The 16883-nt window shown below is 36.4% G+C and overlaps 2 protein-coding genes across 2 annotated transcripts in view; one reads left to right on the forward strand and one right to left on the reverse strand.

Moving 5' to 3' along the window:
- Window positions 1-16883, reverse strand: part of LOC128557308 (uncharacterized) — a 27146-nt gene continuing 10263 nt past the window's right edge. Inside the window, exons 4-5 of the mRNA XM_053544589.1 lie at window positions 8363-8570; window positions 1-4115 (exon numbers count right to left, since the gene is read on the reverse strand). Coding sequence (XP_053400564.1) covers window positions 3805-4115; window positions 8363-8570 — 519 coding nt within the window. The 3' untranslated portion in view covers window positions 1-3804. The remainder of the gene's footprint in view (window positions 4116-8362; window positions 8571-16883) is intronic.
- Window positions 13143-16631, forward strand: LOC123539789 (uncharacterized). The gene is made up of 2 exons (XM_045324565.2): window positions 13143-13585; window positions 14573-16631. The coding sequence occupies exons 1-2, from the start codon at window positions 13251-13253 to the stop codon at window positions 15915-15917; spliced, it is 1680 nt and encodes a 559-aa protein (XP_045180500.2). The 5' UTR covers window positions 13143-13250; the 3' UTR covers window positions 15918-16631.

Below are 16883 nucleotides of genomic sequence, written 5' to 3' on the forward strand. Positions count from 1 at the left end.
CTAACAAGAGAGCTATTGTACTGATCTCGAGCAAAACACGCCCGTACTAATGTACTTATCAAAGAGAATCACAGGTCAAAGCATTCTGAAGTTATTGAGCAGCACTAAGTTGCAAACAGACGGATGATTGAAAAACACCATCAATCAATAAGTCCATTTGAACACTTTACACGACTTTGACCTTTGACTAACAAACTTCAAAATCAAGAGGGGTCCATGGGGAATGTTCTTTTTTAACTAAGTGTCACTGTGACCTTAAGACCCACTGACCTAAATTTTACATCATTCACCAACAACTAGCAAATTGCCTGCTATGTTTTGGGGTCGTAGGTCTAGTCACTCTCAGAATATTGGACAGAAAAGTTTTGATAAGAACAACCAATGTGACCTTGACCCCATTATCAATTGGAATATCGTCTACTACTCCCTGGCATTGTGCCCGCAAAGTTAGTTAGTTGCCTATAAAATCTTTCTTAAAATATACTGAAGAAATTATTTATACTAGAAATGGATTTGTAGCAGTAGTCAGTCTAACCTTGACCTCTTACACTATACTCAAAATCAGTAGGTGTAACCCACTTCCCTTGGTCAATGTGCCTGAAAAGCAATAGGTGCTCAGGTCAAGAGTTGATTAATGAGCAGGAAATGTTTTTTTCCATAATAACCACTCTGACCTTGACCACTAACCTCCAATCATGCTACTCACTAAGATCATATGCAACGTGCCTGTCAAGTTTAAAGACCTTTGCTTAAGAGGATCTCAAGATATTTAAGGAAAACTGTGCTGTCACCACGACACTCAACAGCTTTCTCAATGTTCACCCTTTTGTCCATATTCCTAAATTAAACAGTTACAACCTCAAAGATAATATTATTACAAGACAACCCTCATTGTTTATATTTTAAACAAAATCTGGTATACTAACAAGAGTGCCAGAATGTCACAATATACACCTGTCACAGCAAATTTCTTTACACTAGCACTTGTATTTACAAATGGAATTTTAATTTTGTGGTTTATTGTAATTCTTTTGGGGTTTTTTAAGTCCACAAAAAAACTCCTTAACAGGTAGAGATACCTTAAAATCGCCTAAAATTTGAAAGTAACATCTAATGTTTCTTTTTTTTTTTTTTTTTTTTTTATTTAATGTCGCACCGACACATGATAGGTCATATGGCAACTTTCCAGCTTTAATGGTGGAGGAAGACCCCAGGTGCCCCTCCGTGCATTATTTCATCACGAGCGGGCACCTGGGTAGAACCACCGACATTCCGTAAGCCAGCTGGATGGCTTCCTCACATGAAGAATTCAACGCCCCGAGTGAGGCTCGAACCCATATCGATGAGGGGCAAGTGATTTGAAGTCAGCGACCTTAACCACTCGGCCATGGAGGCCCCTACATCAATGTTGTACCACAGATAATGGGTCAATTATAAAAAAGTTAGAATATAAGTTATTAATAGTAACAACTAAGGGAAGGTAATCTTGTATATACAAAAAAAATCCCTCCCCCCTCCCCCCCACAACCCCGCAACAATTGTTAGTCCCTATAAAAATCCTTACCTGGTAGAGATAGGTCAAAATACACCTCAAAATTTGATGTAACATGCATGTTGTACTACAAAAAAAAGTGGTCTCGATTTTTCCCTACCACTAGTAATGAAAAAGTTACAATATATAGTAACAACAAAGGAAAGTAATTCTAACAAAGGGACCTGCGATGACACTGTCTCATGATGGTGTACAATTGTGCCAGGTTACATCCAAATCTCTCCATGCATGAAGAAGAAATGCTCCGGACAAAGTCATTCTTGTATCTGACCGTTGGCCTCTAAGTTTGAACTTGACCTTAGACCTAGGGGCCTGGTTCTTGCGCATGACACTTTATCTCGTGATGGTGAACATTTCTGCCAAGTTATATCAAAATCCCTCCATGCATGAAGAAGAAATGCTTCGGACAAGGTTTTCATTCTTGTATCCTTTGACCTCTAAGTGTGACCTTGACCTTAGACCTAGGGACCTGGTTCTTGCACATGACACTCCGTCTCATGATGGTGAACAATTCTGCCAAGTTACATCAAAATCCCTCCATGCATAAAGAAGAAATGCTCCGGATATTCTTGAATTTGACGTTTGACCTCTGTGACCTTGACCTTAGACCTAGGGACCTGGTTCTTGTGTATGACATTCCACCTCATGGTGGTGAACATTTGTGCCAAGTTATATCAAAATCCCTCCATGCATGAAGAAGAAATGCTCCGAAAAAGTTTTCATTCTAGTATCCTTTGACCTCTGTGACCTTGACCTTAGACCTAGGGACTTGGTTTTTGCGCATGACACTCCGTCTCATGATGGTGAACAATTGCCCCAAGTTACATCAAAATCCCTTAATACATGAAGAAGATAATCTCCGGACAAAGTCATTCTTGAATTTCACCTTTGACCTTTAAGTGTGACCTTGACCTTAGACCTAGGGACCTGGTTCTTGCACAAGACACCCCGTCTCATAATAGTGAACAATTGTGCCAAGATTCATCAAAATCCCTCCATGCATGAAGAAGATATGCTCCGGACAAATAATGTGGATGCCACCCGTCAAACCAACCGCCCGCCCACCCGACAAGGGCGTTCCCATAATGCATCCCGTTTTTCAAACGGGCGTATAAAAAAAGACATGTTCTTTAGGACTATGAAATAGATGATATAAAATAACGCTTATCATTTAGACATCTACCTTTCTATAAAAACAAGGTGCTGCGTTCAATAAACGCTTGATGCCCCCGCTGGCATCCTTGTCGATAGATTTTGCACCTAAGTCCAAAACGAGGTCAAGGTCAAGGTCAAACTGAGGTCAGGTGATGTCTGAAGATGAGGAATGGTCACAGGTTACATCTGTATTAGTATCAATTCATTCTTGTAAGGGGTATTGATGCTAGACAAAACAGTCCCATTTGGTTAACCAAGAGATGGCCCATATAAAGCAACCTTAGTCCAAAATGAGGTCAAAGTCAAGGTCAAACTGAGGTAAGGTGATGTCTGAAGATGAGGAATGGTCACAGGTTACATCTGCATTAGTATCAAGTCATTCTAGTAAGGGGTATTGATGCTAGACGAAACTGTCCCATTTGTTAACCTCGTACGGACGGATGGACAAACGAACGGACAGGACAATCACTATATGCCTCCCGCATCAGTAGATGCCGAGGGCATAAAAATTAACAGGGCAAGTCCAAGTTCAGAAATCTATTGTGTAATGCTTTATCAACTTAAATCTTTTATAATTTGTACTGCTTCATCAAATCGTGAACACTTAAGAAATACCTGTTCCATTTCTTCTTTTATTATATACTGTAAACACAGTTCATTGTACGCAAATAAAGACATGTGAACTTATGGCTAAATCTAACGTTGTTTTGTCTGTTTCGAACAAATTTTAAAATACACAAAAATGTGTGCTAAAATAACATTCACACATAAAAATTTAACCCTTGAACACAGCTTTTAAATACTGCAGCTTACACTTAGAACACATGCTAAAGACCAACCTCAAGCATCTCACTGACTGTTTCTGTGTGCACTCTTGAATATCACTAGTGACAATGACACATTCCTTGAACAGTTTCAAAACAGACTTACCTGATAAGTTTTTTCCGAGCATGCATGATCATGAAATTTCAATAATTATTACACTATACATTCTGCGACTAGTCTCTAAGTTCAGTTTTATAACACTGAGTTAAGATTTTAGAGATGCATTTCATTGGAAATTCCCTAGTGAATCCTTACGACATTATTTTCAGTCTTCAGGAACCAGTTGGAACAGCCCTATTCACCATGATTTCAGTGTTTTCTGTATCACCTTGGTAACAGTCTAATACGACCAGGAATCGCTTATCTACACAGTCTTTTGCAGTTGATATCACTTGTTGTAAATCTCCATACTGGTTCCCTGGTTCCGACAAAGTATTTGAAAGTGCGGTACCAGTCAGTATATTTAACATGGAGGAGTTGTCTTTCAGAACATGTCCCAATGGTAGGTGAGAGCACAAGAGTACCCTGCTGTTGAGACCTGCCCAGATTACTGTGAAGTATGGCATCTTCATACACTGTTGATCTGTAAATACATCAATTATAGTTATATCATAAATCTTGAATTTTTGGATCACTAATTTTGGCTCATTCTAATCTAATAAAATCCCGAAAACAATCACAACTAACCATCATTTTAAAACCTATGAAGTCATTAAAAGACTGCAAGCAGTCATTGAAAACAGCTGCTTAACTGAAAACATATTCGAAATGAATTAAAAGTAATCTGTTAAAGTTACAATAAATTCAACAAAGTAAAATACTCAAAGTTTTTTAAAAAAAGTGTTGTTTTCTAACTTAAATCAGAGACATAATTTTTAACTGGATTTCACAAGGATGTCTAGCAATTTTATGGACAGAGATAACTAGAGCTATCACTAAAGGTGATGAATGTACCCCCCGCATGCACTGACACAGTACATTGCAATTTGACGCACACAAGATTGCATAATTACGTGGACTGTATGTATATAGACTGTATGTATACAGTAAAGTAACAAAAAACAAAGTCCCATAACTATGCAGAATATTTATCTAAAAGAATGTAACATGCACCATGCACAACTAGGGTTGGTACTGATCACTTGTGTGAAGTTTCATTAAATTGTGTGTAAGGGTTTGGTAGATTAGGCATGCACAAGATTGCATATGCAGACTGTATGTACATAGTATGTTAACAAGAAACAAAGTCCCATAACTCTGCAATTTTTGTCGCTGAAAGAACCTAACATGCCCCATGCACAACTACTGTTGATACTGATCACTTGTGTGAAGTTTCATTAAATTGCGTCAAGGGGATGAGGAGAGATGGTGCGCACAAGATTGTGTCTATGTATATAGTACAGTAACAAAAAAACAAAGTCCCATAACTCTGCAAATTTTTTTTCTGAAAGAACCTAACATGCCCCATGCACAACTACTGTTGTTACTGATCACTTGTGTGAAGTTTCATTAAATTGTGTCAAGGGGATCAGGAGAGATGGTGCACACAAGATTGTGTCTATGTATATAGTATAGTAACAAAAAAAACAAAGTCCCATAACTCTGCAAATCTTTTTTCTAAAAGAACCTAACATGCCCCATGCACAACTACTGTTGGTACTGATCACTTGTGTGAAGTTTCATTAAATTGTGTCAAGGGGATGAGGAGAGATGGTGCGCACAAGATTGTGTCTATGTATATAGTATAGTAACAAAAAAACAAAGTCCCATAACTCTGCAAAATTTTTTTCTAAAAGAACCTAACATGCCCCATGCACAACTACTGTTGGTACTGATCACTTGTGTGAAGTTTCATTAAATTCTGTCAAGGGGATAAGGAGAGATGGAGCGCACAAGATTGCGTCTACGGACAGACGGACAGACAGACAGACGGACAGACAGACAGACAACCTGAAACCAGTATACCCCCCACTTACAACTTTGTTGTCGGGGGGTACAATGACAACATGTACAACCTTTGATGCCAGGATCTACTTTCCCATATTCAAAACTTAACAAGGAACTTTTGTGCTATAATAGTATGTACTACAGATCTTACTTTGGCCGACACCAATATTAACTTTTACTGTGAATCTTCACTTAAAGAGAATTCCTATAGTTTTTTACCTTTCATAGATTTTTTTCAAATTCACATATATGATAGGAAAATTTGTGCTGAAAACAATAAACAAATAAAAACAATGAGTCTATATATGATAGGAAAATATGTGCTGAAAACAATAAACAAATAAAAACAATGGATCACCAGGCTTGTTTTTGTGAAAAAATGTTTCGAACACACCCACTGTTGCTGAAATCGTTAGCGATTTTTTCTACATTTTCATAATTCTCTGCCTTTTTATAAATACCAACCAAAATATGCATCAAGACGGCTCAATAAGGTTTATTCTTTTTATAGAATTTATCATATTATTATACTTATTTCATATCATAGTAATATTTGTATACTATGTCATTACAATTATGGGTACAAATGAAAAAAAATAATCTTGTTTCATATTCACTTTTTTGAACTTTTTTTCAATGAAAAATACTCATTGTAAAGAATAATTTTTCAAATTTTGAAAAAACTGTTTCATAGATATTTTTCCTGTTTTCTTTGTGTAAAGATAATTGTATTGTGAACATAAAAATGGCCGAAAAAGTATGGGTCACCAGGCTATATTTTATATTTAGACCACTTGAATACAACACCTGTTTGGACGAAAAATGGCGCGAACCTGACCAAATTAAAAATATTATATCTGCTAGAAGTTAAAAAAAGTTTTTAAAAATCTTAATCCTTTCTATATCTGAATACTTAATGATCTGAAAGGAGATATTTGTCTTACCAGTACAAAGTTAATTGTCTAACATTATATGAATAATACTGTCTTTGTACTAAAATGCGCTGTCAAAACACAGCCACAAATGGCAAGTTCCATGATACATGTCAGGCATGATACATGTTAATACAACATAAACCAGTATCAACATTTGATTACTTATAAAACTTGTTGAAAAATGTTATTTTATTCATGATTCCTCATATTTAAGACTGTATGTCAAATGTTGACTTCACTTCAATTTTCCATAGACAGTGTCGGCTGCGCACAAAGATGCGCATAAAAACTATAGGAATTCCCATTAAATTACATCAGTGTAGACAGTGTAAAAAACATCAGAATTGATTTTCATATATCCAGGAATTAAGACAACTTAATTATATTAATTCAGTTAACTCAGCAGTTTCTTAAGTGTTACCACTGACACTGATGATCAACAAATGGAAACAAGAGGGACAATATGGCCCTATGTCGCTCACATACGTAACACACCATAACTGTAAACATATTTGACCTTGTGATTACATTGAGGCAAATATTCTGACCAATTTTCATTAAGATAGGACCAAACATGTGGCCTCTTGAGAATAAACAAGCATTTTATTTGATTGGCCTAGTTTTTGACCACACAAGACCCAGATTAAAACTCTTACAAGATTTCGTGAACACAAACATTTTGACAAATTTTCCGGAAGATTGGAGCAAAAAAATGGCCTCTAAGATTATAAACAAGCTTTTCCTTTGATTTGACCTAGCAACCTAGTTTCTGACCCAATGTGGCTCAGATTCGAAATTTTCTAAGCCTTCATAACAAACATTCTGACCAAAAAATATGAAGATAGAATCAACCATGTGGCTGCTAGAGTGTAAACAAGCTTTTTCTTTGATTTGACCTGGTGACCTAGTTTTTTTATCTCACATGACCTAGATAAAAACTCATACGAGACTTCATTAAGACATATATTCTAACCAAGACTCATGCACATCACATAAAAATGCAGCTATAATTGTATAGACAAGGTTTTTATTCGATTTGACCAGGTTACCTTACTTTTATCCCGGATGATCCAGATTAGAACTTGAGCCACTAGATTTCATCTAGAAAATCATTCTAATTAAATTTCACAAATATCCAGTCAAAAATGCAGCCCCTATTGCACAAACACAGGTGTTTTTGTTTTTTTATTTGATTGTGTGACTTAGTTTATGACCCCACATGAACGATATTCAAACTTGATCTAGATTTTATCAAGACAAACACTCTGACCATTTCTCATGAGTTTCAAAATTAACATGTGGTTTTCCTATTATCTGGCCTACTGACCTTGTTTTTGACTCCATATGACCTAGATCTGAAATCAGCCTAGGAATCATCAAGATAAACATTCTAAGTTTCATGAAAATATGGTCATAAATGTGGCTTCTAGAGTGTTAACAGGCTTTTCTTTTGATTTGACTGTGTGACCTTATTTCTGATCCCACATAACCCAGATTTGAACTTCACCAATAAGTCATCAAGACAATCATTCTGACCAATTCTCGAGTTTCAAACAAACTGTGGACTCTGGTGTTCATAAGACTTTCCTTTGAACTTGCCTAATGACTTAATTTTTGACCCCACATACGATTTCAACTTGTACAGTAACTGTACATCAAGATAAGCATTCTAACCAAGCTTTATAAAGATAGGGTCATAAATGTGGCCTCTAGAGTGTTAACAAGCTTTTCCTTTGATTTGACCGTGTAACCTAGTTTTTGACCCCACATGACCCAGATTCCAATTTGACCTAGGTCATCAAAATAATAATTCTGACCAAGTTTCATAAACACTGGGTCACAACTGTGGCTCTAGAGTATTCACAAGACAAATGTTGACAGACCTCGTACGATGCCCGACAATGACCGGGTAACAAAAGCTCACCTGAGCACAAAAAGATATACTTACCAATATCTATATCACCTACATGGTGTCCTGTTTGAAGCTCTGTATTAGGAAACTTAAGTGCAGATTTCAATGCAGGCCAAAGCTCAGCTGAATATTTAATGGGGAAAGAAATATCTGAATCAAGATGGCTACTCCCTATGGACACTATGCCATGTTCACTGTGGTAAATATCGGGGTCAAGTATCACTTCTACATCACTTGGTTTTGCCTGTAAAAGACATAAAAGTAGCAGAATGAAAACAACAAGAAATATTTTTAACAAACATGTTATGTCCCTAAAATAGAATTAGGTTGTACAAGTAAGTATATTTAGCGTTTTGTAACAGTTTTGACCTGTTTAACATTTTGGTAAAACTATTTTCTACAAATGTACCTCAAAAATTAAAACTACTTCAAAATTCATTGGTGGATGTCAAGAAATTAGGACCAGACAGGGAATAGAATGATAAATACCACTGGGCCCGTAAATGTGACCTTGACTTTGATAATGGATACCTGTTTTTTTGTGTGTGAAATATTGTCATATTATGGTGAAAATATATGGAAAGTAATTTTAAAAGCCCTTGACTTAATTATGACAGAGTTAAAACCTGAAAAAAAAACTAAAACTTTGAAGTGTGACACTGACCTTGGAGCTGTTGACCCTGGTGGTGTGCATGACATATAGCAAGTAGTCATGTTATAATGGTGAATATTTATGCCAAGTTTTTTAAACTAGAAATACATTATGCAAGCCCACGGGCAGAATGTCGAGCCCGTCACACCTTTGGCCTCTAACTGTGACCTTGACCTTTGACCCAGAGTTCCCGGTTCTTGCGCACGACACTCTGTCTCATAATGGTGAACATTCATGCCAAGTTACATCAAAATCCCACCATAAATGAAGAAGAAATGCTCCGGACAAACTTCAATTTGATGTTTGACCTCAAACTGTGACCCTGAACTTTGAGATAGGAACATGGGGTTTGCGCATGACATTCCTTCTCATTGAGGTTAACATTCATGCTAAATATAAACAAGATTGGTCCATGCATGTCAAAGTTATGGTCCGGACAAACTTCAATTTGAACTTTGCCCTCCAACTGTGACCTTGACCTTTGAGATAGGAACATGGGGTTTGCGCAAGACATTCCTTCTCATTGAGGGCAACATTCATGCCAAATATCAACAACATTAGTCAGTGCATGACAAAGTTATGGTCCGGACAAAATCGGACAGACGCATGGACGGACGCACAATCATACACCGACCCGCCAAAAGTGACGACTATATCCAGCTCACCGCAAGCAGGCTCGACAAAAACCTTTCTAAATCTGCAGACGACAAAGTTGATCAGTTGACAGTTATCTCCAATGGACAAACAGAAGGATGGATGGATTCTGAATATTAAGTGGACTTCACAGTGTAAATAGGTTGAGACTTCAGACTTGTACTGGTAGGACCATAGGAGTACATATAGAATATATATAATTTCTTTCAAAAAGTGCCTCAGACATTAACATAGAAAACTTTAAAATATTCACAGAATTTAAATGCAGACCTTTTATGAAACTCTGATGTAAGTCTCTTGTAAGTCTCTTATGAAGTTTAAAACAAAGTACTTTCATAGGAAGCTTCACCAGATAAATGATATTGGCCAGAACGTCGAACATATCTGACTTGCTAGCCCAAAATGCTGTCTATTACGTTTTATTACACAGCTTCAGAACATGTAGTTCATTGTCACTGGTTTTTGAAAATGTAGTTCGTCAATATTAGTGTAAACACTTTTATTCCCTGCATTTCAAATGCAGTACTTTGTTTCATCATATGTAATAATACCAAATTTGAAAGTTGCTAAATAATCATGTCAGTACAAGTACATAAACCAGGTATATTACAATACTGTCAGATCCACAAAATCCGTAACAGGTTTTTAGCTCACCTGTCACAAAGTGACAAGGTGAGCTATTGTGACCGCTTGATGTCCGTCGTGCGTCGTGCATCGTCCGTCAACAATTTCTAAAAAAGTCTTCTTGAAAACCACTGGGCAGAATTACACCAAACTTCAGAGGAATGATCCTTGGGTGGACCCCTTTCAAAATTGTTCAAACAATTGAATTCCATGCAGAACTCTGGTTGTCATGGCAACCGAAAGGAAAATCTTTAAAAAATCTTCTTGTCCAAAACCACAGGGCCTAGGGCTTTGATATCTGGTGTGTAGCATCATCTAGTGGTCCTGTACCAATATTGTTCAAATTATCCCCCTTGGGTCAAATATGGCCCCGCCCCGGGGGTCACATGGTTTATATAGACTTATACAGGGAAACTTCGAAAATCTTCTTGTACAAAACCACATGGCCTAGGGCTTTGATATTTGGTATGTAGCATCATCCAGTGGTCCTCTATCAAGATTGTTCAAATTATCCCCCTATGGTCAAATATGGCCCCGCCCCAGGGGTCACATGGTTTATATAGACCTATATAGGGAAAACTTTGAAAATCTTCTTGTACAAAACCACATGGCCTAGGGCTTTGATATTTGGTATGTAGCATCATCTAGTGGTCCTCTACCAAGATTGTTCAAATTAATCCCCTAGGGTCAAATATGGCCCCGCCCCGGGGGGTCCCAAGTTTTACATAGACTTATAAAGGAAAAGAAGTTTAAAAATCTTCTTGTCTGAAACCACAACACTTAGACCTTTGATATTTGGTTTGTAGCATTGTCTTATGGTCCTCAACCAAAATTGTTCAAATTGTACCCCTTGGATGAAAAGAGGCCCTGCCCTGGGGGTCCCAAGTTTTATATAGACTTATATAGGAAAAAGCTTTAAAAATCTTCTTGTCTGAAACCATACGACCTAGGCTTTTGATAACTTGGTATGATGCATTGTCTAGTAGTCCTCTACCAAAATTGTTCAAATTATGCCCCTGGGGTTAAAAGAGACCCCACCTTGGGGTCACTTAGTTATTATGTGAGTTATATAGGAAAAATACTTAAAAAATCATCTGATCCTATTTCCAAGACTGTTTAATTATAATTACCTGATGACCCCAAGTAATATGATGTTACTTGACTGTGACCTTGACCTACTGACCTACTTTCTTGTATTTTTAGAGCCTTGAAATTTTGATGACATACACAGTTTTGCACACAAATCGTAAAACTGAATTTCATTGACTATCAAAGTGACTGACTTTCTTAATATTTTATCATCAGTTTGACATTTGAAACATGTAGCTCATATTACTCAGGTGAGCGATCCAGGGTCATCATGACCCTCTTGTTTGTGTGTGAATTTTGGTTTTATTTTTGTGAATTCCAGATACAAGTTTTACATCAATATCAACTTCTTTTATGGCCAAAAATGTACATTTCCCAATGTCCCAATGTAAAATTCTGGCAACAGAAAAAACTTTTTTTGAAAATTTCAAGTAAAATTTAATTTAATTATAACTAAGTCATCCTACAGATAAAAGCCAAAATTTAAAATTTAAAACTTTCTGGTGTCTAAAATGGGTTAAAACCCATGGCAAATAACCTATCAAACTGTTTCCTGGAATTATTGGCACCAGAAGAAAAGCATTCTCTCCATCTCCATTTGTACCATTTGTACTTGAATATACTGTACTATTTTATCACAAATATGAGTATTATCTGTATGCTCTTTTTACCTTAATTTACTGCTTTTTCCTTGAAAATAAAAATATAAGGGACAAAAATCAGATGTGGGGCAAAAAATATGATGACCCACAACCTCTCCTACAATCAAAGTGATCCTATGCCTATGAAAGACAATTTATTCAAAACCATTCAATGGGACAGGAGGTGATGCCTACTTCAGATATATATATACAGTCAAGCTTGTGCTAGCGACCACCCGTGAATAGCGACCACCTGTCGACAACGACCGGTCTCTGGTCCCCCCGTAGAAAAATGCTCGGAAAAAGGCTGTGAATAGCGACCACCTGGCGACCGCGACCAGCGACCGGCCCGATTCATTCCCAAGGATCATATTTGCCCCCCAATAACGACCAAGCTGGACCATTCCGGTATGAAAATATTTGAAATCTGCCGAATTTTCACAACTTTCGCATTACAGCAAACATAATAATCACTGCTTGATTGAAAATTTGCAAGTTTGCACCGGCTGAATTAATACATAGAACATATAGAAAGCGAGAAGCTGCAAAAATACTTTTTATCAGCATTATAACTGCTGACTGAGAAGTGACCCTTCACCCCAAATAAAGACCACCTGTGAACAAAAACCACTTTTGCCTGTTGCGAAGAGTGGTCTTTGTTCACAGGTTTGACTGTATTGATCCACACATGTAAAACCTTAAAACCATTCTACCCAACTACTGTATTAAATTTTCCTGTATCAAATGACCTACTGTTAACAATAAAACCCTGTGCCTCCAGATTGATATTGATTAAGAAAAGCCATCTTTCTTTCAACAGCATTTATTATAGAAGGAAAATTTGAAATTATTTTGTGCATTTCAGAGACATTATATTTACAATTAGAACACTTGTTTTTACCCATGGCAATACAATATTAAAGAATTAGTCATGCTACTGACACTTGATATAAAATATAAGGAATTCAGCTGTACTAGGATTTTGTATCATACACATATTACAAATTTCTTTTTATCATTTTCAATTGCTGTATAAAGTTTTTCAAATTATGTAAACACTCTAGTCACTGATAGCAATCTAGATTTATACATTGTATGAATGCTATATGGGACATGGTTATAAACTTTAAACCTGCCAAAGATATCATCTTTCATATTGACTAAAGTTATTAGTGATATACCTGTACAACTCTAACAAAGATATAAAGATATAAAAAATCTTAAATCTTGTCTGAAAAGGAAGTAAAATTGATAACTGAATAAAATGGCGGCTAAGGGTGGCGACAATGCATCGGATGAAATTATTAACATCAAATGTTGTGTGTGTGCTGGGAAAAATATCACGCGTGAAGCTGAAAAATATTGTGTAGAATGTCAGGACTATTACTGTATACCATGTACAGACATACACAAAGCTTTTCCATTAATGAGAGGACACAAATTGCTGGATAAAGCTGATTTCAGTACACATGGTTTACAGTCATCATTACCATGTTTCCCAACAGAGAGATGCCCGATTCATAAAGCGAAACTTTTGGATATGTTCTGTAAGAACCATGATGAGGTTGTCTGTGCCACTTGTGTAGCTATAAATCACAGGTAAATACTTTTAGATTTAGTTACAAAGCACATATAAATACTTTCAGATTTAGCTACAAGTCAAAGATAAATACTTTTAGATTAAGCTATAAATCACAGATTAATACTGTCAGATTGAGCTATAAATCACAGGTAAATACTTTTAGATTTGGCTATAAATCGCAGGTACATACTTTCAGATTATGATTTCTTTGAAGATCACATACTGTAAAATAACATGTTAAACCATTAAAATCTGTAGGGAGAGCGTTGGTCTACGGATCGTGGGATCACGAGTTCAATCCCCGGGTGGGGCGTATGTTCTCCGTAACAATCTGATAAAAGACACTGTGTCTGAAATCATTTGTCCTCCACCTCTGATTATTCATGTGGGGAAGCTGGCAGTTACTTGCGGAGAACAGGTTTGTACTGGTACAGAATCCAGGAACACTGGTTAGGTTAACTGCCCCCAGTTACATGACTGAAATACTGTTGAAAAACGGCATTAAACCCAGAACAAACAAACAAAATTTATGCAGTATTGAATATGACTATAGGCAGTACACTGATATGAGGTTAGGGTTAGGTTTAACATAGGTATATGATACTTTACTGCCACCAATAACATCAGTACTGCATCTAGAGCTAACCTAAAATTTGGGCTACCTTTAAAGGTTGCAAACTATGAAATCAGAAATTGTCTAGGAAAATTCAATTATAAATCTGAAATGAATGATAAAATTGAACTTTATGTTTCTCATATTCTGTCAATTTTAGATCAAAAGTGAAAGCAGGAACTAGAGAATACGTAACCTTGCTAAACATGATGATGATTTTCCTTCTTAATGTATTTTAGCTTCAATCATGTGTAAATTTTTCTAGTCAACAAATTAAGATATAAGATATAAACAATTTAAAGTATCTGGGAAAATAGAACATCCTAGGAAACATCTATCAAATAAAATAAAGAAATTGACTGTACATATGATTATAATCTTTTTTTTTCAGAACATGTCAAAATATACACTCCATTCCGGATGAAGTTGACAATCTATACAAAAAATCAGCTTCTGATCAAACACAGAAACATCTTCTTGCAGCAAAGAAGGATGTCGAGGATATAAAGAAAAACAAACAACAAATCCTCAGTGAGCTAAAGAAACAAAAGCAGAAAGCAACTGCTTCTATCATAAACTACAGAAAAGAACTGGAGGCTGAGCTCAAGAGACTTGAAACTGAATCACTCAAGGAAGTTGATGCACAGTATAATTGTATGGAAAGAGATCTACAGTGTGAGATCACGGAAACCGAGAAACATATTGATGTCCTGGAACAATCTGCTGCTAAGCTGCAAAAGTCTAATGGTAATAAAGCCCAAGAATTTGTATGTGTCAAAATTGCTCAGAAAAATATCATTAAAACTGGAAGTTCTACAAGCTCCATACAAAAACAAACTGAAGTGGAAATAAGTTTTTCTGCCAATATGAAAATCAAAAACTACCTAAAACAATCAAAGACATTAGGACAAGTGTCAACATCAGAAGCAACTTACAAGCAAAGAACTACAGCATACAAAGTAAAACAGCACAGGAATATTGACATTAAGCTTAAAGAAGACAAAAGTAAATGTTATATATATGGATCCTGTTTTACTGAGGATGGCTCCTTGCTGCTTGCTGATCTTAATAACAGAAAGTTGAAACATCTGAATGTTTCTACAGATACCATCACAGACCATCTAGTTCTGGAGGCTGGACCTATTGCTGTATGTCTAACCAGTAAACAAGAAGCTGCAGTAAGTCTGAACAGCAACACTATACAGTTTGTATCACTAGGAGACAAGATGGTAACAACAAGGAAGCTGAAGATGGATCATTACTGTTCTGGTTTCGCCTTCAATGATGGGAAATTTTTCATATCTGATGAAAGCAAAACAGTTTATATTCATGATATAAGTGGCACCACGTTACATAAAATTACAACTGACAAGTCATGCAAAGAAATTTTCAGTAAGACTAGACATATAAGTCTGAGTACGAACAGTGACCGTGTGTATGTGGCTAATTTCAACAAAGGTGTTATAACTCTAGACATACAGGGAAATTATCTATCAACATTTACTGATCCTGATTTAGTTCAGCCTTGGGGAGTATGTACAGATAAAAGAGGAAACATACTGGTCTGTGGGTGGGGATCATCAAATATTGTCCAGATAAGTGAGGATTCAAAAATAAAGTTAGGCATCATCAAAACAGAATCTTGCCCATCATCAGTCTGCTTTGATCCTCACCAGAACAAACTAGTTGTAACTCATTATGACAGCAATACTGTAAAAGTCTATGAGCTGAAGTAAGATACATTTACTGCTGCCGACATCACAACTAAAAACACTGAATAAATGGACACTGATTTTCATTTTGGTGTCACACCAACAAAATTTAGGTCATATGGTGGCTTTAAAGCTTTAATGATGACAGAAGACCTCTGGTGCCACTGCAAATATTACTTCACAGCACAAGATGGCATCTAAGTAGAAACACTGAACTTCCACAAGCTAGCTGGATAGCTTCCTCTCATAATGGTCTGAGCAGGGCTCGAACCCTCAGCGGTGAAAGGCAAGTGATTCAAAGTCAGCAACTTTAACAACTCCACCAAGGAGACCCCATGACACATACTGATGGAAGAACTTCCTGTTAACAGTCTTTTTAACAAGTACAAATATACAAACACACAAAATAGAAATTATGTAATTAAGACACTACAAGAACTTCAGGTGGAGTTTTAAATATAATAATGGAATCTGGCTTTGCACTAACTGTACAACAGTAAGTCAAAGATAGGTAGAATTCAAAATAGTTTGTAAGAAGCTGTAAATAAGAAACACAATTTTGAATTCCCAATGTAGTTTATTCAATGAATTGTTCCACTTCAATATCTATAGAATGTGTGTGTTTTTGTATCCTTTTGTTGTAAATGTTTACTTGCACTGTACATATTCACATTATCATGATTAATCTATGCACTGTATATAGAAAAGATATATATAATAAAATTCTGTTATTTTCTATTTCAATTGTTTTAGTTTATACCAATTTATTTAAGCTCCATTATAATGAAAGCTTCAAGCTGATTTGACACTCTCAAGTCCATTTCCTGGGAAAACCAGTACTGATGTCATATGGGAAGGAGTGGTTGTGATCCCAGCAAGGGCCGAACCCACCACTCCAGGTTGAGCGGCCAACACCTTAACCACTAGACTACCACTCCCCTGATTCATTCTGTAAACAAGAGCGCCGCCAAGCGGGGCAATATACGCCCG

The sequence above is a fragment of the Mercenaria mercenaria genome, chromosome 1, assembly GCF_021730395.1.
Source record: "Mercenaria mercenaria strain notata chromosome 1, MADL_Memer_1, whole genome shotgun sequence".
NCBI lineage: Eukaryota > Metazoa > Mollusca > Bivalvia > Venerida > Veneridae > Mercenaria > Mercenaria mercenaria.